This window comes from Taeniopygia guttata, chromosome 21 (assembly GCF_048771995.1).
Source record: "Taeniopygia guttata chromosome 21, bTaeGut7.mat, whole genome shotgun sequence".
NCBI classification, from domain to species: Eukaryota; Metazoa; Chordata; class Aves; order Passeriformes; family Estrildidae; genus Taeniopygia; species Taeniopygia guttata.
Window position 1 is genome coordinate 2,550,739 of NC_133046.1, and position 20,176 is coordinate 2,570,914.

General features: G+C 49.6%; 2 protein-coding genes and 2 long non-coding RNA genes across 6 annotated transcripts in view; 1 reads left to right on the forward strand and 3 right to left on the reverse strand.

Moving 5' to 3' along the window:
• PANK4 (pantothenate kinase 4 (inactive)) overlaps positions 1–7,251 on the reverse strand; it is an 18,291-nt gene extending 11,040 nt beyond the window's left edge. The window contains exons 1-6 of one of the 2 annotated variants that reach the window (XM_012570400.5): positions 7,118–7,251; positions 4,490–4,572; positions 3,823–4,031; positions 2,224–2,407; positions 1,631–1,723; positions 350–503 (exon numbers count right to left, since the gene is read on the reverse strand). In XM_012570400.5, the coding sequence (XP_012425854.1) occupies positions 350–503; positions 1,631–1,723; positions 2,224–2,407; positions 3,823–4,031; positions 4,490–4,572; positions 7,118–7,235 (841 nt within the window). In that variant the 5' untranslated portion in view covers positions 7,236–7,251. 2 annotated transcript variants of the gene reach the window in all.
• Positions 7,148–8,640, forward strand: LOC115498050 (uncharacterized). Its single transcript, XR_003963587.4, has 2 exons — positions 7,148–7,286; positions 8,182–8,640. It is a non-coding gene; the product is annotated as an uncharacterized lncRNA (long non-coding RNA).
• Positions 8,437–10,179, reverse strand: LOC116809204 (uncharacterized). 2 transcript variants are annotated; one of them, XR_012051722.1, is made up of 3 exons: positions 9,733–10,179; positions 9,505–9,628; positions 8,437–9,396 (listed from the first exon to the last, which is right to left on the reverse strand). It is a non-coding gene; the product is annotated as an uncharacterized lncRNA (long non-coding RNA). The 2 variants fall into 2 exon arrangements; XR_012051721.1 differs by having other exon boundaries at positions 9,505–10,179.
• Positions 10,180–15,481: 5,302 nt separating this feature from the next.
• LOC100224489 (transcription factor HES-5) lies at positions 15,482–17,429 on the reverse strand. The gene is made up of 3 exons (XM_030289393.4): positions 17,165–17,429; positions 16,697–16,880; positions 15,482–16,554 (listed from the first exon to the last, which is right to left on the reverse strand). The coding sequence occupies exons 1-3, from the start codon at positions 17,228–17,230 to the stop codon at positions 16,289–16,291; spliced, it is 516 nt and encodes a 171-aa protein (XP_030145253.2). The 5' UTR covers positions 17,231–17,429; the 3' UTR covers positions 15,482–16,288.
• Between the last annotated feature and the right edge of the window lie 2,747 nt (positions 17,430–20,176).

Below are 20,176 nucleotides of genomic sequence, written 5' to 3' on the forward strand. Positions count from 1 at the left end.
TATTTCATTAAGATACTGCAAACAAACTGCAAGTTGTAGTAAATCACTGCCAAAGGGCCTTTCTGGAGCCCAGAGAGCCACATCCATTTCCCACAGGAATGACTTAACCCCAGGCTAACCAGACAGCTACTTTTAAATCTTCCCTTAGCTTAGGCAATCCCAAACTGAAATTTTAAATGTCTGCTTACAAAGCAGTACTGCACAATAGTTTAGATCAATATTGTGCAGGCAAAACACAAGATCATGAAAGAAGCTGCTGATTATTTTCAGCTCTACTTGTTAGATCAGTATAAAATTGATCCCCAAGAGCCAGAGGAGATGTTTGGGTAGATCTTTTTTATCCCAGTACCTTTGTCTGCTGTGGTGGACTTGCCAAAGCTGCTGGCAATGAGATTCCCACTGAGCCCCAGGGTCTGGTAGGCACCTCCATACACGTCCTTCACCAGCATGTCCACGTTGGTGTGCTGGCCCTTTGAGGCCAGCTGCAGCAATTCATCAAATTTCTGATGGTGAGAAGCACAGTTACTACAGCTGACCTGACTCAGAGGTTGCAGCATCTTTACTGACCAAAACCAGTCTTAGAATTAACCCTGCCAGCCAAAGACAGGCTATTTCTAATTACAAGGATGATCAAACAGACAGATCTTCAGTGCAGTTCCTTTAAAGATGAACACCACAATCAACCTCTTTCTTAGCTGCAGATATCTTGTTGAATTTCCCCTGAAAACCAGGGTGGGTTAGCACATCTGAAACAGTCAGAGGCCTCATGGCATCCCTTATCTTGGAAGTCAAAAACACAGGAACTAAAAGCAAACAAAATTTTGTCTTCCTAGAGCACAATAAAAGAGAAGGGTGAGAAAAAAGTCTCAGTGTGCCTTTACTGTCCCTGAAATTAAACTTGCAGGCGAGCTCCATTATCCCAAAAGTTAATTTATAACCCTGTTATCTTAAATTTCTTTACAAAACCAAGAGAGAATTAGGAGCGGGCACTGTCATGTTCTAAGATTTCTTCTTTAGGAGCATCAAACAAAAAGCACAGCCCAGGCTGTGCCCCCACTTGGACATCTTCTTATCTGGTGCATATGTAACTCTAGCTTTTCCTACACTGCTGACATTTAGGACACTCCTTTAAGCCACGTGGCTCTTTGGGAAGCCCAGCATGATGTCAGAGCAGGACTAAGTCAGGCCTTGTTCATCAGCCCAGGATTTAAACTCATGTTGGCAATCAAGGAACCGACCATGAGGCAAAATTCTCCTCTCAGCTCCCAGATTTGGCAGCAATTCTGTGCTCCCTGCTTTCTTCTGCAGACAGTATTGCAGGAACTGGGCTGGCATTTTAAATTGAAAAGAGAATTAAATGTTACCAGGTCACTTTGAGGAGGCTCTTGTCCACCACTTGTCCTTGAGCCCCAAGCAGGATTGCTTTTGGTCACAATAAGCATCTTCTAATTCTTCTCCCTATATTCCACCAGTATCTTTTTCCATGTAAAGCTTCCTTTTATGCATCAGAAGTGTCAAAAATACGAACACAAGTCCAGGACTCAGCCTTCTTACCTAACATTCCAACCTGTCAGGCTTCCTCTCAGCATTTAATTTAATCCTATCCCCCTTAAAAGAGACACTTGGGTACCTTTGTTTTGGTGAGCAGAGCTCCAAGACCCCAGAAAGTTCCACCTCCAATTGAGCTGCCCCCAATCCATTCAAATTTGTCTTCTGTTTCTACCTGTGAATCAAACAAGGCGGATTTATTTAGAAAGTCCTTTTGTAATGTTGAACACAGATTTAAATGTCAGTCTGCAGGATCTTGTAAGAGTGGAATCGGTGGAGATGGAATCCTTCCACTGTGGAAGTGGCAGATGAGAAGGGCACATTGCACATCCACCACAAGCAGCTTTGGAAATCTTGGCAAATAATGCTAAATGTAGACATTAAACTTTGTCTCTTCAACAGTGTGACAAAACAAACAAAAATCACTTTGATCTGATAGCCTTTGTCCTCATCAGGTAATCATTTCTCTAAACACCAAACTAAATGTAATTTAAAAAAAAATAGTGACTAGAAAAGCATTCATAACTCTGCAATTAATAGAAACAAAGCTTAAAAAAGGGCACAATTTTCTTTTTAAACCTTGCACTACCAGAGAACAAGTACAAATCTGAACCAGTGAGAGGTTTCAGATCACCTTTATCTAATCTCCAACAAAGCATTTTGGCCAGCACTCACCTTCACTATGGAGACCCCTGAGCCAATGTTCACCAGCAAATAAGGGAAAATGTTGGGGTGGTTTGTCTGGAACCGGAATTCTGTGTCTGAATCCTTCTGGTAAGCAAACACCTCGTGGGGGATGTTCCTCAGCACGAAATTGCACCCCTTAATTAAGCAGGTCATTACATCTTCCTTATCAACTCTGAGGGGGAGGAAAAAACCTAAAATAAATGTTCCAGCCCTCCTGATAAGGCAGTTTGCTTTTGGAGCCGGAGTTTGCACGCACTTTGCAGAATTTTCATACTGTGTGGCACAAGCCCAGCTCCCTGGAAACACGAAACCTCCCTCTGCACATGGTCTGGTGCTCCCCTCCCATGCCAGAACTCCGGGCTGGAGTTCTGTTACACAGTAACTTTAATCATGTTGTCATTAAAAATAATCCTGTTTGCTTGTTTACACTGCTCTTTTCCTGCCCTGCTCCTTTCATGGTCTGTGCACCCCTGCAATGTAGGTCAGGAAGCTTAGCTGGAAATTTACCTCAGAAAACAATTTCCCAACATGGAATAATTGTCTATTGCTCTTCCCCTGCCTCCTAATAAAGCACAAAAGGCCCCTCGACATTTCAGCACTTGTTCATGACAGATTCAAGGGGCTGGGAGGAGCCTACAGCTGGGATCAGCAAACAGAAAAAGAGACTTCCCACAAGAGTAGCAGGATTCTCAACAGGATATCCCCAGTGTGGAGTCTGGGAAAGGGATACAAAACTTAGAGAAGATGATTGATAAGTCAGCTAACACACACTGACTTCTGTGAACTTCTGTGTGTGCACTGTTACTGATTTATGGAAATTCTCACAGGAAATATCCTGAGGCTCTTTGGAAACACATAAACAAGGCACAAACTCATCTCAAATACTCTAAAATTATTTGTGTGCTCCACCGTGGAGAAGCTGCTCTGGTTTCGAGCTGGGGAAAAGCTGAGTATGTCAGAACCAAATAAAAACCAAAACGAGGTGCACCACATGAGATAAGAGGGGAAACTGCCTCCTTATCTTGATCAATTGATCATTAGTAACAGCCAATAAGGTACTAAATGGGGCTGGTGTGAAATAAAGAGATAACAGAGCCCAGCTTATCACAGGAGAAATAAGTAATTTGCAAGGACAATGTAAAAGATTAGTACAGGCCCTCAGGGCTTGAGGAATCTACCACACAAATCACAGCACAAGAGGTGCCTTGAAGCTCTCCCCAGTGATGCTTAATATTGAGGCAAATTAATGTTTTTCTACACTTACAGCATAGAAAGTGTGAATTTATAGGCACCACCATCTGTGGCTTTGATGGCTTTTGTCTCTGGATTGATGAGATGGCCTTTGATGACATCTAGGCAGCTTTCAGTGTAAGTTTTTAGTATTTGGTGTTTGATAATGGTGCTTGAAACAGTACATTTTTGGGGCTGCCCTCTGTTCTCCTGCAAGCCTTTGCATGAAGTTTAGGTAGGAGCAGTACAATAAATGATTGTCACATGAATTACCTCTGAGCATGCCCAGGAAAATACAAAAGCTTTTGGAGTAGGTGGAAGTTAATTCTTTACAGAAGAAAAAGCAGTTCCACTTACTTCAACCCCAGTTTCTTCTCAATAAGGTCTTTGAATTTATATGCACCACCACCTGTGGCTTTGATGACTTTTGTCTCTGTATTGACAAGATGGTCTTTGATGAAATCTAGGCAGGTTTCAATGTAAGTGTTTTCAAATTTAATGAAGTGAAGTCGAGCTGTAATCTCCTCCTGAACAGATATTTCATACAAAGGTTCATTGTCTATGTCCTTTAAAAGAGAGAAGGATTTCTTAGAAAACATTCTTGCAGAAACAAGGTTAAATGCTGAACTACTGAGCATCAACACTTGTGCTTTTCTTGCCCTTGAAACTGTGTTAATGTCATTAAACATAACTCCTCAAGCTATGTCAAATAAGAATAGAGTTTCACAGGTCTTAATTCTCCTTAAGCTAAGATAATCAATTCTCCCATGCAGCTGACTGTGCAGGAAATCCCTCTGCATGAGGAAACTTATGTCTGCACGGGAGCAGGGTTTTTTTACAAAAGTATCACACTGTCTGGAAAAATATATATTTCAAACAGTACCTGGCGATACAAACACTTCCCAAAAAGTTTTATGTAGAACAAGTTATTAGATGGGTTTGAATACCATTTCTGTTCTACCCAGTCCAGAGCTTCACTCCTGTGAGTCAGTCACAGGCAGCTGATCCCTGATGGAATTCTCACCTTTCCAGAATGATCAAAGGATCTCACTCTTGCCACTTTGTGCTGTACAGTTGAGTAATAAGCCAACTTGGTTAATGAACCACCTGTTCATAAAGAGATGACAAGTTATGATTAATGCCTCACCTTGGAGCAAATAGAACTTATGTTTAGGTCAGCTCTTGGTTCTCCAGGTTTCCTCAGTGAAAATTAATGGAAATGCAGAAAGAACCTTTGCTGAGGAGCTGCTTGGCCTGGTTAACCCCCAGAGCATCACAGGAGGGAAAACTCCATAAATTCAGTTCGTGCCTGACTGATGTGGGATGAGGATGAGCAGAGGAAATTCTCAATCAGCCAGGCCAGTACATGTACTGCTGTTATTCACCTTGTCTGGAAACTTTATGGAACCCCCCAAATCTGTACCAGGATTTTCCCAGCTGGTTTGCCACCACTGAGCAATGCCCATCATGTGCACAGAGTGTTTCAGCAGCAACACCTAAATAATATTCTCACCCTGCTTTTAGGGACAAGTCTGCAAACTCGTGGCTGGTTAGAAAATGACCCTCTGAAGTGAGTAATTACTTTGCAAGACTGGTCTTGGCTTTGGGGTAAAGAATGCTCAGAGTGATGTTTCTCAAGCACACAGCAGTTGGAGATGTTAGCAATGTGCAAGTCTGAGCAGAGCAGCCTCATCACCCCCTTCAGGCCTCCAGTCTGCTCATGGCAATAAAACTTCCAACTCTCCCCTTGAAACAAAATTCAACTCCTTGCCCTGTCTTTGCATCTGACCTGCAAAAGTCAGGATTTCTGGGGTTACACTGAATAACTTCAATGTTTTCCACCACAGTGCTCCAGGTCTGAGGGTAACTGTGATCCACTATTGGGTTAATATTAAAGTCCTGAAAGTAAATAAAGACCTGGCAATGTCAGATCCTAAAGAATGGCTAAATTCAGTGCCACTGCACTCTGCTGCCTGATAAAAACCAGAACATGAAGCAGCAGAGGTGAAAGATACTGTCAGCTCTTCCACAGTGCTCAAATATTTTTGTTAGGAAAATATTTGCAACATGTAGGAAAAAAACAGGCAGTTTACTCCAGGAAAATTTAAGTGAGGTCAACGTAGAGTGACCACAGACAGACACAGGAACAAAAGCAATACAGCTTCCCTGACCTTGGATCTGATTTCAGTGTCCCAGTCAGTGCTTTGAAGATTCTGGTAAACAGAACCCACAGTCTGTTCTGCTAAAAAGTGAGGGCTTGCACAGTTTTTTGTGGGAAAGCTTCCCTCCACACCTCCAAACTGAAGCTGGCTTGGAATGTCATGTTCTTTACACCGACAATGGCACAGGTGCTGCAGGAATTCACCACCAGCCCCACGGGATGCAGAGCCACACTTTGTGCATTATCCCCTTCCTCTCCCAGTTTTTAAAGACTTAAATCCATTCAGAACAGCAGCTGAGACATGTAACTAGGTTTTATAACTAATCCCAGGACTCTAATTCCGAGCTGACCCACACAAAGGGCCAGTTCCAGCTGTTATTTTCACAGGCGTGCAACCAGCAGCTCCTGAGGGGCTGAAGGGACACAACATTTTCTATTATGGTGCAGATTTTCTTCCCACTGTCCAGCACACACAGCAGTGTTCTCCTCAGCAGTAATAGCTTGCTTTTCTTTTCTTTTCCCTGGCTTTCCTCCTAAGAAGTTCCGCTGATCTCGAGGCCGCGAAAGGGAAGGAAAACGCGTGAAGTGGCACTTGTGGCTTGGTGGGTGTCCACAGGATCCCTGCACGGGAGGAACTGGGAACAGGCTCAGCCTGTCCCTGCACAGTTCCCGGCTGTGGCGGGCAGGTGTCACCCTGAACATGTGTCAGCCTGCCGGGTGTCACCCTGAACGTGTGTGTCACCCTGAACGCGTGTGTCACCCTGGACAGGGGCTGGAAAATCGGTGATGTCGGCTGCTGGGGCGTACGCACAGGGCAGCGGGTGTTTCTGGGGGGACTGAGGCAGCAGTGACAGACCCCAGCACACGGCAAGCCCCGCAGCCGCCGTGCCCTGCCCGGGCAGTGCCACAGCCGCCGTGCCCGGCCCTTTTTGCTCATTCCAGGCCGGTTCCGGGAGCCGGAGGAGCGCCCGCGGCATCCCGCGGGCCGCGGCCTGGGCGGGGGGCGGCCGAGGGGCTCCGCACTGGGGCCTGGCGCACTGAGGCAGGGCCCGGCGCGCTCTGAGGGGTGCAGCCGATACCGCCCAGCACCGCCGCCCCCGGCCGGTCTGGCCGAGCCCCCCGGGCTCTCCTCCGTCCCCCCTTGGCCGCCAAGGGCAGCCCCGGCTGGGCCGCCCCGCCCGGCTCCCCGCGGCCCGTTACCCGCGCGCGGCCCGCCGGGACATGTAGTGCCTCTCCTCGCCCGCACCGCGCCGGCACCCGGCGGCGGGACTACAACTCCCGTCGTGCCCCGCGCCGCCCCCCGTACCGCGCAAGGCGCTGGGAGCTGTAGTGAGCGCGCGCCCACCCGCGCTGGCCCGCGCTTCGCGGGGGACTACGCTTCCCAGCGTGCCCCGCGCGCGCCCGGCCCCGGCGGGCCCCCTCAGCGGGGCCGGAGCCGCTGCCCGTTCCCCACCGCCGCCCCCTCCCCGCAGGCTGCCCCCGCCCGGTTACCGATGTCTATGGCAAAGCGCTTGGCGTTCTCCAGGTTTCGGAAGATCTCGTCGGGCGGGAGGGTGATGCTCTTGTCCAGGCTGCCGTGACCGCTGCCGCGCCCGCCCCGCTCCGCCATTTTGAACGCGACCCGCTCCCTCCCTCACCCCGGCCTCATCGGCATGCAAATGTATGCGCATAAATCTGCATGCGAACGAGCGGAGGCGCGGGGAATCGGGCGGGGAGAGCGCGCAGGCCACGCCCACCGGGGGCGGGGCCTGAGGGAGTCCGCGGCTGAGGGGGGCGGAGAGACGGGGGGGAACGGGGGAGGAATGGGGGAGAACGGGGGGAACATCCCGGGGAGGGGTCGGTGAGACCCCCGAGGGAACGGGGGGACATCCCGGGGAGGGGTCGGTGAGACCCCGGAGAAGAGGATCGTGCAGAGAAACCCCCGGGGAGGGCAGAGAGATCCCCGGGGAAAACTGAGCGGGAACGGGCGGAGAGACCCTCGGGAGCAGCGTGGGGGGACACGGAGAGACCCCCGGGGCAGAAACCTCGGGAGGGGACAAGGACAGACCCCTGGTGGGGTGGATGAGACCCTGGGGGAGGAACTTCGGGGGGATGGAGAGAGAGACCCCCGGGGAGGGCAGAAACCCCCGGTGAAACATGGAGGGGAATGGGCAAAGAGACCCCCGGGGGGAGCAGAGAGACCCCCGGGAAGAATTGGGGAGAACGGGCAGAAAGACCCCCGGGGAGGGCAGAGAGACCCCCGCGGGGAGCTGGGGGGATCCCCGGTAGCTCACGGGTGTCCTGGACCCTGATACACTCACACAGCCACGGAGGAGCCGCACTGTGTCCCCTGTAGCCAAACCCCTGAATTTAAACCCCCCCCCTCGTGTTTCCAAGTGTTTTGTGACCTGACACATCCCCAGGAATGTGAATTGTGCCGTGAGGTGCCTTGGAAAACTTTATCTCTTAATCAAAAGTATTTTCTGTGTTTGGTGTCCCTGCCTGTCACAAGGAGTTGGAATTAGGTGATATTTAAGGTCCTTCCCAACCAAACCATTCCATGATTTTTTTTTTAGCCTTGCAGTTACCTTCCTTGGCTCTGAATTCCCAGAGAAGTGGCTGCTCGGGCCTGCTGTTATTTCTGCCTCACACTGAGAGAGCTGGAGTCTCATATTCCTGAGCTATGGAAAACAGCATTGCAGAGGTCCCGATGGACACAGAACTGGGGAATTTGGTGTCAAATCTGAATATCTCTGCTTTCACTGGAATCTGTCTCGTGTCAGTTGACCACAGGGAAACCAGCTGTAAAAACTACTTAAGAAAAGACTCACTTTGGATTGATTAAGCAGATTTTTATTTATTTTTGGCCTTTAAAAGTTTCTGCATCTTCTGATGTTCAAGATAACTGTCATACATTGGTGCAGCTTGCACAGAACACATCATAACATCCTCCAAGGACAGTAACAAATTCCCATTTTCCCCTGGCAAAAGGGTACCAAAAATAAATACAATTTATACATCTGCCTTTCATGAAAGACTTTGCTAAACATCTCTTTTATAAATGGACAGCACAGCTGTAACTTTCAGTCCTATAAGGACACAAAAATGAGCTCCTGCCTTTACAAAAGGCACACACGCATCCTGAACCTCACAAACAGCCCTGGTTCGTGAGCAAGACATCCCGAGGAATTTCCTCTACATTGTTTGGGATAGGGTTTAACCATTCTCAGAGCGTGCTCAGCACAGACTATAAATATTATAGAACCCCTCGTGGCACCGTGGGAAGGCCGGATTCCCAAATGTGAGACAAATCCAGGTGTGGATGCGCTGGGACCCCGAGGGGTCCCAAAGGAAAAGGCTTTTGGGAATTCTGACCGTCCCAGGGGTTATAGCTGCAGGGACAACCTCGCAGAGGTTGAGAACAGCCCAGAGACCCCTCCCAGCAGGAGCAGACAGCTGAAAATCCCCCAGAAAAGCTTTCTCTCCACGCCGTGGGATCGCTGCTGTCCTGAGAGAAGGGGAGCTGAGATCCAGCAGAGCAATGACCTGCAAAGGGGAAACATTCTTCCCTACTTGTAGGGCAAGTCATGTTCTCCTCTGGAATCCGGGAAACGCCCCAAAATCACGGGATGCTCGAGTGCCAGTGCCTGCCGAGGCTTTGGCGTGGTTTTGGGGAGGCTGAGGATGGAGGAGCAGAGTCCCCCGGTGCCACCTGGGACCGCCGGGAAGGGAGGGATGGGAATTGCGGAGCCGCTCCGGGGCACTGCCAGGCGGGATCATCCTGCCAGGGGCTGAAAGGGCAGAAAGGAGAGAAGTGTTACACGGGGAAGCGCCGGCTGGAGCTTTTCCCGAAGGAAAAGGCAGCGAGAGGGACGGGGGATGTGATGGGCAGCGCTCACCTCGCCCGCATCCCGGCTCGCTCACAGGATTTCACCTTTCCCCAGCTCGGAGCTGGGCTGGTGCCTCTGAAATCCCTTCTGCAGACAGTTCCAGCTGCTGTAAATCCCATCCGGCCTTCCCGAGCTGGAACAGAGAAGAGAAGATGAGGAAAGGAGCAGCGATGCTTCCCCTCCTCCCCAGCTCTCCCCGCCCCATAGGCGCGGCCCTTCCCGGCCCTCGGTACTCACTCTGTGCTCCCTCATGGCCGGGGATGAGCAGCGTTATCCCACCGGGGATGAGCAGCGTTATCCCACCAGGGATGAGCAGCGTTATCCCACCAGGGATGAGCAGCGTTATCCCACCGGGGATGAGCAGCGTTATCCCACCAGGGATGGGCAGCGTTATCCCACCAGGGATGAGCAGCGTTATCCCACCCGGGATGGGCAGCGTTATCCCACCCGGGATGGGCAGCGTTATCCCACCAGGGATGAGCAGCGTTATCCCACCAGGGATGGGCAGCGTTATCCCACCGGGGATGAGCAGCGTTATCCCACCAGGGATGAGCAGCGTTATCCCACCGGGGATGAGCAGCGTTATCCCACCGGGGATGAGCAGCGTTATCCCACCGGGGATGAGCAGCGTTATCCCACCGGGGATGGGCAGCGTTATCCCAAGGGCTGCTCAGCTCGGGGTGAGGAATGCAGCCGGGATTTGCCCTATTTATACCCAGCGGCCGCCTTACAAAGGTCTGGGTCCGGAGCGAGTCGGAGTTTCCCACAGCCGCCAGCCAATCCATGCGTGCCCGGACAATGGGAAAGCATCCATTACAGCATGGCAAATTGCCTGTGAATTGCCTGCGGATAATACCCCGCTCCCAAAGGAGCAGGTGGGCTGGGGAGTGGGGAAACAATGGGGTTTGGAACGTGGGAAAGCGTTGGCCGTCATTATCATCCAGCTTCTGCCTGATGTTGGGGACGTCGACATCTCAATGTGCTGCCTTTTCCCAGGCTGGGTTGGAATTAAGCACAGAAGACTGATCCCAGGAAGAGATAATGCCTCAAAGAGAGGTTGAAAAAGGAAAGATGCAGAATTAGAGGGACTAAACCCTTTCATTGACATTAAACCGTGCTTAGATGAATACAGTACCAGATAATTTTCAAGCAACGAGGGACTAAAATCGAGGGAAGAGCCCTTCAAACAGTTAGCTTGAAATATTTTCCTCTGTATTGTTTAAAGTTCCTCTGTAAGTTATACCCAGAGCTCTTCCTTGCTTTTGTTTGGGTAATCTGGGTTTTCCTAAGGCAGCCCGTGACATGTCATGATTGTGATGTCTTTCCCAAACATGTCCTGTTTAATTTCATGCCACTTTGTAAATGCCTCGCTGTTCCTGAGTCTCCACTTAAATATATTTCCTGTTTACAGACAACTGAGAGGGAATGAAAAGTCAATTCTTGACTATTATTTTGCTATATTATCCATTTTCAGGATGTACCACAGGTGTGAGGACCTCCTGTGACTCTGCTCAGTCTTGGGATTTCTCACCTCTGTAATGAAGGAGAAAGGACCAGGCAGGATCCTGGATTGGAACTGCCTTGTAGCAATATTTTTTTTTTTTTTTCCAGGCTGTTTTAGGCTGCCAGCTCAGGTCTGCTGCCCTCTTCCAGCACAACCCAGTACAAACCCAGTCATGTTCAGGATCTATCAGTCAGGCATGGGAGGCCTCATGCAGTTTTTGAGAACCTGTTCCTTGCAACTACAACACTGATGAAAATCCTGCTTATTTCTTGTGTCTGCTTTTCAAAATCAGACAGGAAACCTCTGATTTCCCCGGCTGTGGAAACCCAGGGCACCAGGAATATTTCTCTGCTCTGGGGTGTCCTGACCCCTGGGCAGCTCTGATTTTGACCCTCATTCATGGAGAAAATTTCCAAAGTCCCAAGGTAAACTAGAAACCACAAAAGTGTGAAATAGATTGGAGAGATTGTAGAGAGTATGTCACATGGGTGAGAAATTTAGCTTTTTTTAAGTAAAAAAAAAGTTGAATCCATCCCTGCAGAGGGAAGTGAAGCTCGGGATTTTGTGGATCCCCCCGGGATGGAGTGGGATGAAGGGACAGCAGGTCCTGCCAGCACCGCGGGGGAAGGAAGGAGGATGCTGGCCACGGGGAGAGGGGAGGGAAGCTCTGCCCCAATTTTCAGCCCTGGAAATATGAAATGAGCGCTTTGAAATAACGCCACGCTGTCCGCAGCACAATGCTCCAGCCTCCAAAGGGCTAAAGCAGCTCCCAGCGATTAAAGCCTGATCCTTGAAGGATGTGCAGATGGTGCCGCAGGCCAGGGACCCTCCCAGGCACACTTCTTTTGTCATTTAACAGCGTGAATGGGAAATCCCGGGAGCTGCGGGCTCTCTCCATCAATTGGGAATGGTGAACCAGGCACCCTGCCCACCTCCCTGCTCCCAAACCTCCCCGTCCCCTTGCACAGGGATCACAAATCTTCCACTCCCCTGCCTCTGTGCTGCTGCGGGGTGAGAGAAACAAATAGTCCCCCTGGTTGGTTTGGTTATTAAGACCTGAAAACTTAATGGCAACAGCATTTCCCAAGTGGTGGTTGTGAATAATAAATTGTCTAGACTTGGGCTGTCCCTACAGTATATTGCTTATGGAGTGCAGAGTGCACTTCCTGCAAGGATTTCAGTGAGGAAAAATCATCCTCTGCTGTAAGAAGTCCGTTTAGTCTTTGTTAAAAGTCTGTAATTATTTTGCTCAGTTTGGTCTTTTCTAAAAATCCCACTGTTGGTGCAGCAGTCTGTCCCCCCGAAATGTGTTTGTGATCCAAATCCTCGTCCCTGTGCTCCATGTCCTTGGGAGCAGATTGTGCCTTGCACTGTCGCTGCAGAGCCAGAAAGTTGGGCTGTCTGAGGCTCAGAGACACGATTTCCCCTGGTTTGGGAACGAAGGATTAAGAGACAACCCCCCAAAACTGCCAAACATGGAGTTGACTGAACAACAGGACACAATAATTCCCTTTTTTGGAGCAGGGTGTGAGACCTGGAGATTCTGTGGGCAGAGGCTGCTCCTCTGTAAATCCCACCAAACCCTGAGTTGCATCAGGAAGATGCTGTTTCCAAATTCACAACCTGCCAGGGGCTGTCCCTGCCCTCCTTACAGCCCAGCTTTTTACCATGTTCATCATCTCCAACTGGAGCTGCTCCCCTCTGACCCTGAGCTCTGCTGGGAGCCCGTGGGATTGCTGTGAGCTGAGCAACAACCCCAGGGGATCCAGGAAAGGATCCAGCCACCCCAAAACTGTCATTCTAGGTTGGCATCCATGCCAATCCATAAATCAGAGCAGCTGGAGCACCTCCACCCTGAGGAATTGCTGCTGGGCTTTTCTGCTCCTGGTTTACGGGTGGTGGTTTCAGCCCAGCTGTAATTTACTCCACACACAGTTTGCACAGAGTTTGTGATATCAATAGTCAGCCTCCTCAGCCACCAGATCCATGATTTTCCACGGAGCAACAGGTCTGGAGGAGGGTGGACTACCAGCCAAGAGTGTGCAAACCCAGCATTTCTGTGTCATGCAGGTTTAAAAAGCAGCGCCCTGTACCTCTGTGGCTGTGCTTCCAGCACATCACTCGATGGCTCTCACCAATTTTACAGCATTTTTATTTTAGGCCATTTCCTACATTCATGCCAGCCTGTCTCCCAGATGCCATTGAGGGCGTTTTTAAAGAAATGATTACGATGTTTAATGTTTTTTTTTTCTTCTTCCCTGTGCCTTCCTGAAATGGCTTAAAATCTTTCTGACAACCCCTCTTGAGACACCTATTTAGTGTCAAAGAGCATAACGTTCCCAAGTTTTAAAAGGGTCTTAGCATAATACTGATCGATCAATGTGCTCCTTGGGAAAAAACTCTCCAGATGGTCCATCGGGACAGGAATTGCTGGTCCTCACAATGCGGAGCCAAAAAGCGTCACTAATGTGGGCTGTTGTGAGGCACGCTTCCTTTGTGGGCCTCTGAATGCCCTAAATAGGGAAGAAAGTGTGGGAAACTCCGAGAAACTCAGGCCCACACTCTGAGGTTAATAGGGGCTTTGTCAGGAGAGTATTCCTGAGCTGTGGGATCAGCATAATAAACAACATCTTCCCTAAGGGTGGGAATGTGTTGGGAGCAGGGGAGAGTCACCCCAGGGGCCGGAGGAGCCCTAAGAAGCTTTGTGTTCAATTATGAGAAGTGATAATAATTAATAAATTGTAAACATAACCTTTGCTGCACGGGGGCCGGGCAGGCTGGAGGTCTGGCTTTTAGCTCTGGGGTAATTGGTAAATTAAAGCCCAGAGGGGCAAGTCTGAGCTTGATGGAAAGCAGAAGGGGAGCACTTGCACCATGGTGGGTCTGACTCCTTGGAGCACAAAAAGCAGCTTTTCCCGTGGGGTTTGGTGCCTTCCCACTGCCCAGGGAGGAGGAATTCACTGTTTCTCTCCCTTACACTCTTTTTTGACCCAACCTGCAGAGGTGCTGCCAGCTGTGAGCCTCAAACGCGCTTTCCTTGGGTGGAATCCCACCCCCAGAAGAGCAGCAGCCTGTTGGTGCCACGTGTGGCTGTGTTCCCAGCAGTGCACATCAGGCTGGGCTGGGCTTTGGGGCACATGGCACTCCAGCTGAGCCTCAGCTCCCCCAAACTGCCCTAATTAGGTTTGATTTAAAACCCCACAGGCATGGACAACAGCTGGAGTTGTGCTGGGGTTCAGAAGCCTGTGCTAATTGGCAAGGACAAGTTGAGCACAGCGAGGTTGAAGTGACTTCTTCAAGCTTGCTAAGCAACCATAAAACCCAAAAATATCTCTTGTGAATTATTTAGCAGTTCATTAAAAAGAATAAATCTGGAGCCCTGGTAGAGACCTGTACCAAACCCCTCTTTGCACTGCGCTGGCAGAGAGGAGCACTCAACCAGCCTGTGCACAAATAAAACAAAAATGATACATAACCCAAAATAAGGCAGAGCAGCACATCCCTGTTTGGCTTTTGGGGCCTTTCTGTGTGGTTAATAGAGGATTTCACCACAAACCCAACGAGGTCTGGGCAGGTTCAGTGTTGGATGCAGTTTGATCTGTCAGCTGAGCAGATCTCAGGTTGCTCCGTGCTTTTGACAAGATCAGGTATTCAGTGTTTCCTTTTGTTTGGGAGCAAACCCTGTGTGCTTGAAATGCAGATTTTCAAGGGCACCTCTCCCAGGGAGCCTGAGGAAAGTTGGATTGTTGAACAAAATTTCATGCTGCTCCTGTATCTCTGGAAGAAGGAGAATGTCCCCTGTCATAAGCCCAAACCCAAGTGAATTACTGTGGTTAGAGAATAGTTTCGGGAAATAATTATTTGTGCAGATTTATTTTGAAGAGAAGGTAAAATAAAAGGAAATTATTTAGGAGAGGAAATGCTTTCTCAGTCTCTCCTAGCTATACTTTTAGCCAAATGTGGGCTAATTTCACTTCAGTAAAGGGAGCCTAACAGGATTTGTGTCATAAAATTAAGGCACCAAATATTAGTTCACCCCACTGCAGGTAGCTTCAAAGATCCCCAAGCTGAGGCAGGTGCCAAAGTCTTTGGAAGTTATTGGGAAATTTGCACAATACTCCCTTCCAAACAGGCAGAAAGCATAAGGCTGATCTCAGCTTGGTGGAAAAATTAGTGGGGGAAATGAAGTGGCTGTGGAATGAGTGATTTGTTGGAGGCCGAACAGGTCACTGTTAAATCTGAAAGGTTGACACTTCTCAGCACCTCACTTCAACTTCACTTCCACTTTGGTTTTTGGTAATTTTTCTAGAGATTGCTTCCTTACGGGGTCAAATTGAGCTCTGCCAAAGGGATTTCACAAATGTGATTCATGTATTGGAGTGAAGGGCTCAGAACTGACACCTCCTGATGGCTTCCCCACCACAGGAGAGTCTGCAGGCACCCAGTCCAGCAGGGCCAGCCCTTTTAATCATTCCAAAGCAATGCATTCATGACTAAAACCATTTTTATTGTACTGTACAGTGAAGACAAGCAAGTTGAACATCACACAGGATGAATACATCACAACTTTATAAAAGCTTTTTAAGCTCCTTAGCATGCTCAGTGGATGATTATAAAGTACTTATTGCCTCCCTTCCTCCCCCTTTTCCTTAAGGTATAGCAGAGGTATTTCCTTTACAAAAGGCACCAATTATCCCTCAAATGAGAGCAGCACAAAGTGACATGAAGAGAATTGTCCCTAGAGCTCTCTGTGATCATCACAACTTTCCATAAGAAGGATACTAAAAATAGCAGAGGAGCTTCAGAAGAATCAGCATTTCTTAATAACATCTTTCACTCAAAAGGGAAAGGCTCAATCCTCTCTTTATGATACAAAATACATTCTCCAAAGGGCTCCTTCTTGAGGAAGGTCAATACATTATCTAGAGACAATGGAGCACTTGAACCTGTGACCCAGGCAGTCAGCAGAAAGATTTCAACTGACAGCCACAGGCTCAGGAGCCTGTGATGGAAACCAAAGGTCATTTGCTCTCTAAATCACCACAGAACTTGGTCCTGTCTTTGGCCAGGAGCCACCAATAAAAGCAACAAATTTGCTGCAAGATATACCCAGAGTCCTTCACTATGAAGGGAAACCACCCAGTGACCCTCATTTCTGGTGACAGAAAAACAATAACCGCCCCCTCCTCCCACCTTTGGAAAGCAATGTTTCCTACTTCAAAGAGGAACTAATAAACCACAGGTCCCTCTAGTTTTTGTAGCAAAACGTGGGAATCAAGTTCAGCAGGTCTACCAGGGTCTCCAGATGGTGGGAGCAGCAGGCACGCTCTTCTGGGCAGGCTGTTTTCTGGGAAACACGCAGGGAGACAGGGGGGAGCCACGCAGAGCTGGAGAGTAGTGGGCATCTGCACCCAGCTGAGCCTTGCAGAAGTGCTTGATCAGCTGGACCTGGGTCTCCTTCTTGGGCTCGTAGTAGGACAGAAAGTGCATTGCTTCCTTGAGGCACCGCAGGTACCCGCTGTTAAAGTCCTGCTCTGGGTTCTTGTGGATGAATGCTGAAAGAGAAAGAAAAGCAAATGAGCGGGTTAAAATCATGACCAAAACATGGGGCAGTGGAGATTTGTGCAGTGACTCTCATGTGCCTGGGGCTGGGATGCTCCAGCAGGTCCAGGTGTGCAATACCTGCTCTGCACTCACTTTTTTGGTCCTGCAGCTGGCTCTGCTGCTTCAGGTAGCTGACAGCCACTTCCAGGATGTCAGCTTTCTCCAGCTTGGAGTTGGGCTGGTGCCTCTGGAACTCCTTCTCCAGGAGCAGTTTCAGCTGCTCGATGCTGCTGTTAATCCGGTCCCGGCGCATTTTCTCCACCACCGGCTTCCTCAGCTGTGAGAGAGGGAGCAGATCGTCAGGGATTTGGTGAGACCTCCAATTTCCCCTCTGATGCTCTTATACCCATCTTCAAAGATGCTTTTTTTTTTTGCAGCAGAGCTGTGTGATGCTGCCTACCCAGTCCCCACTCATTTTAACTTTTAAAAATCTATATAATCCCCTTTATCTCTCTTTAACATATTTGCTCTCTCCCAGACCACTTCCCCCTCTTCTCCCATGTTATATTTATTTACTAGAGGCAGGCCAACATTTCCAATCCCTTCCGGGGCTCTACTTACTTTATTCTTTTCCTTTGGCAGCAGCTTCTCCTCCATGTGGACCATGAGAGCATTGCTGGGAGCCATTCGAGCCTCAGCCCTGGGCACAGACCCCAGGCAGCTGCTGCAGGGAGATGCTTTGGCAGCTCCCAAGCGCCTCTATTTATACCCGGGGAGCCGGGGCAGATACGTGAGTGTCGGGAGCGCCGGTGTTTCCCACAGCCCCGCAGCCAATCCAGGCCTGCAGCGGGACAATAGAGGAAGCATCCATTAGTGCATGGTACATTGATTGCCAATGCCCCGCGGAGAATAACCTTCTGCCCACGCTGCTGGTGGAGGGAAAGCACCGACCCTCCAGCTGGTTGGGCTGGCATCAATGGCATTGCTGAGCCTCGCATGTGCCAGGCACTGTGGTGGCATGGAGGAGGCACGCTTTTGGGAAAAGGTGGCAAAGGGAGGGAAGCCCTGCTAGAGTTCAAATCAACAGCCCCAGGGATATCTCTGCCCATCCCAGAGCCTGGAGGAGCTCTGTGTTTGTGTGTGTGTGTGTGTGTGTGTGTGTGTGTGTGTGTGTGTGTCCATCCAGTCATTGCACTTTAATGCGTGACCCGAAGTGTGACCACAGGTTTCTTTGTAGGACATTTCTAAATGCTTGCTGGATCAACAGTGAGAGTAACTAGAGGATTGTAACCCCATTTTCTCTCTTCCCTGTAACACACCAGGGTCTGTGAGCCCGTTGCACCACAGTTCCCACTGTCCCCACTAAGGACAGCCCACACTTCCCAGCAGAGCTGGGCCAGACAGAGTCACCCCTGTAGCTCTTGCTGTTCCTTTTTCTCATCTATTCCATACAGACATTTTCAGGAATGATGTTTAAGGTGGGCTAAAGGATAGCATGAGGCTCAACCCAGAATCCTGGGAAGTCCTGGGAAACCAGAGGTGGGCCAGGAATGGGATTTAGCAGCCAAGGCCCATTTTGGCCCTCAGTCAGGTCGGTTCTGCTTCTTGCTGAGGTTTCAGGTGTGCTTGGTTCTGACCTGGTTCTGAATGTCAGATCTCAGACACCACGTACCTGCCTCGCTGTGCAACCTTCAGCATGTCATCCCCACTCTGTTTTTTATCTGGAAAATGTGCTGCTTGCTTGTATCTGCATGGAAACGCCAGAATGAATTAAGCAACCATGTATTTTGTGATATTTATTTATTTTGTGATAAAGGCCAGAAAAAGAACGAAGCTCTGAGGGCACTGGAGGTCAGTTCTAATTTTGTATTGTGAGTAAAATATATGCTTGGGTACAGCCCTTGAGGCAGCACCAAAAATAACCCAGAAGCTGCCTGGGGAAAGCTGTGCTGCATCCTGTCATGTGTGGGTCCAGCCCGGGGTGCCCCAGGCAGAGGTGTGCTCCTCCTCCGAGCATGTGGGCATGGCAAGGGAGGAGGGAAGTGTGCAGGGAGGTAAGAAAGCCAAAGAATTTCTTGCTTGGAAATGCTGCAATGCAGCCCGGGGGCAATGGGCAGTTGACAGGAAGGAGGGAGGTGTCACTGCTGTGGGACTCTTTGTAGCAGCCTGAATGGACTCAGCTCTTTGTGAAGGGCAGATGTTGTCCTTGGAGCCCTTTATTCCCTGCCTTGTGGGAAAGCCAGGAGACAAGACATCTCATGAACACTTTGAAGCAGGCAAAGGATTATGATACAAAATAAGACACAGCTCAGGGACTGAGCCTCAGCTTCTGCCAGCTTTAATGAGGTGTTGCCTGTTTTCCTGTGTTCTCTGGCTGGCCTTTCTCCAGGAGCTGCTATCCTGGGTTATCCCTTTCCTAGCAGGGGAGCCATGCTGGCAGACAGGTAGGCATGGACCAAGCTGGTTGAAGACTCTTCAGTGTCAAAAACCATCTTTTTCCCAACTCCTGAGAAGCCCTGACCTTTATTGCTGTATTAGAACTGATAGCCAGATGGTCTTTTGGGAGTTGGATTCTTTCCCTTTAAATCATTCAGGCTCAAGCACCGTCACTAATGTCGGGAGTAGTTGCAAGGCACACTTCTATTGTCCCATCGAGAAATGTTATCAATGGGGGAAGAGTATGGGAAAGGCAGAGAAATCCAAACCCACACAGCCTGGCGCTAATAACCCCTTTGTGGAGCTGTGCTTCTGTTGTGGCACCATGAACTCCGTGGCTTTTTCACCCAGGAAGGCTGAAATGGGCACGTTTCACTATCCAGGGGCTTCTCCAGGATCCGGTGTACAGGGAGAAAGGGGTGACAAGGGCAGGGACACCGGTTCATGCAGAGGTGGCTGCAGGAATGCTGAGCTGAGCTGCAGCTTAGGCTATCCTGGGGCTCAGGTTTGTTCTACTTTGCCTCAGTTTGCTCTTGTGGGAAATGGGAGAGTGGTGCTGAGCTCTTCCACAGAGCCCTCTTGGAAGTGGGAGCTGCCCTGTGCCTGTGACAAGAGGCAGGAATTGGGCTCCTGTGTGCTTTTCTGGCATCACCTGGAGCACCTCAGGGAGCAGAGTGGAGGAGCAGCAGTGCTGGGAGGGCCTCTTCTCCCTGTCTGTTGGGAGCAGTGCTGGGAAAGCTTTTTTACCCAGGGAGGGAACCAGGATCAAGGCAGCTCAGATCTCAGTTTAATGGGGAATGTGGTGGTGGCAGCAATAGCACTGCCAGAGTTCCAGGCAGACACACCTGGGTGGGAAATGCTATCTTTGAATGCTGTTCAAAATGATGAACCCTGGTAAACTACCGAGTCTGTCTGTCACTGCTGGGTGGACCTGATCTAATGGTTAAGGTTCACAGATTTCAGCACCACAAATCCCAGCAGTGTTAGCACATCCCTTCATCACCCTCATGTTCTCACAACTTCTTCCCTGGAGGTTCTTGGCCAAGGTGTGAAAAGACAAGGAACTGTTTGAGGTGACCCCTAATGATCTTCTAACAGTTCTTAATAGAGGAGCCACTGCTTCCTTTCGTGTGTCAGATGAAGAACCCATCCCTAACCCTGCCCCTAACACTGCCCCTGCCCTTAACCCCAACCCTA

Excerpts from the sequence above, each read along its gene's own strand:
- LOC100224489 (XM_030289393.4), bottom strand. The coding sequence starts at position 17,230 with ATGGCTCCCAGCAATGCTCTCATGGTCCACATGGAGGAGAAGCTGCTG. Across the intron at positions 16,881-17,164 it reads TGCCAAAGGAAAAGAATAAA|CTGAGGAAGCCGGTGGTGGA; the intron begins GTAAGTAGAGCC and ends CCTCTCTCACAG. Across the intron at positions 16,555-16,696 it reads CCAGCTGCAGGACCAAAAAA|CATTCATCCACAAGAACCCA; the intron begins GTGAGTGCAGAG and ends TTTCTCTTTCAG.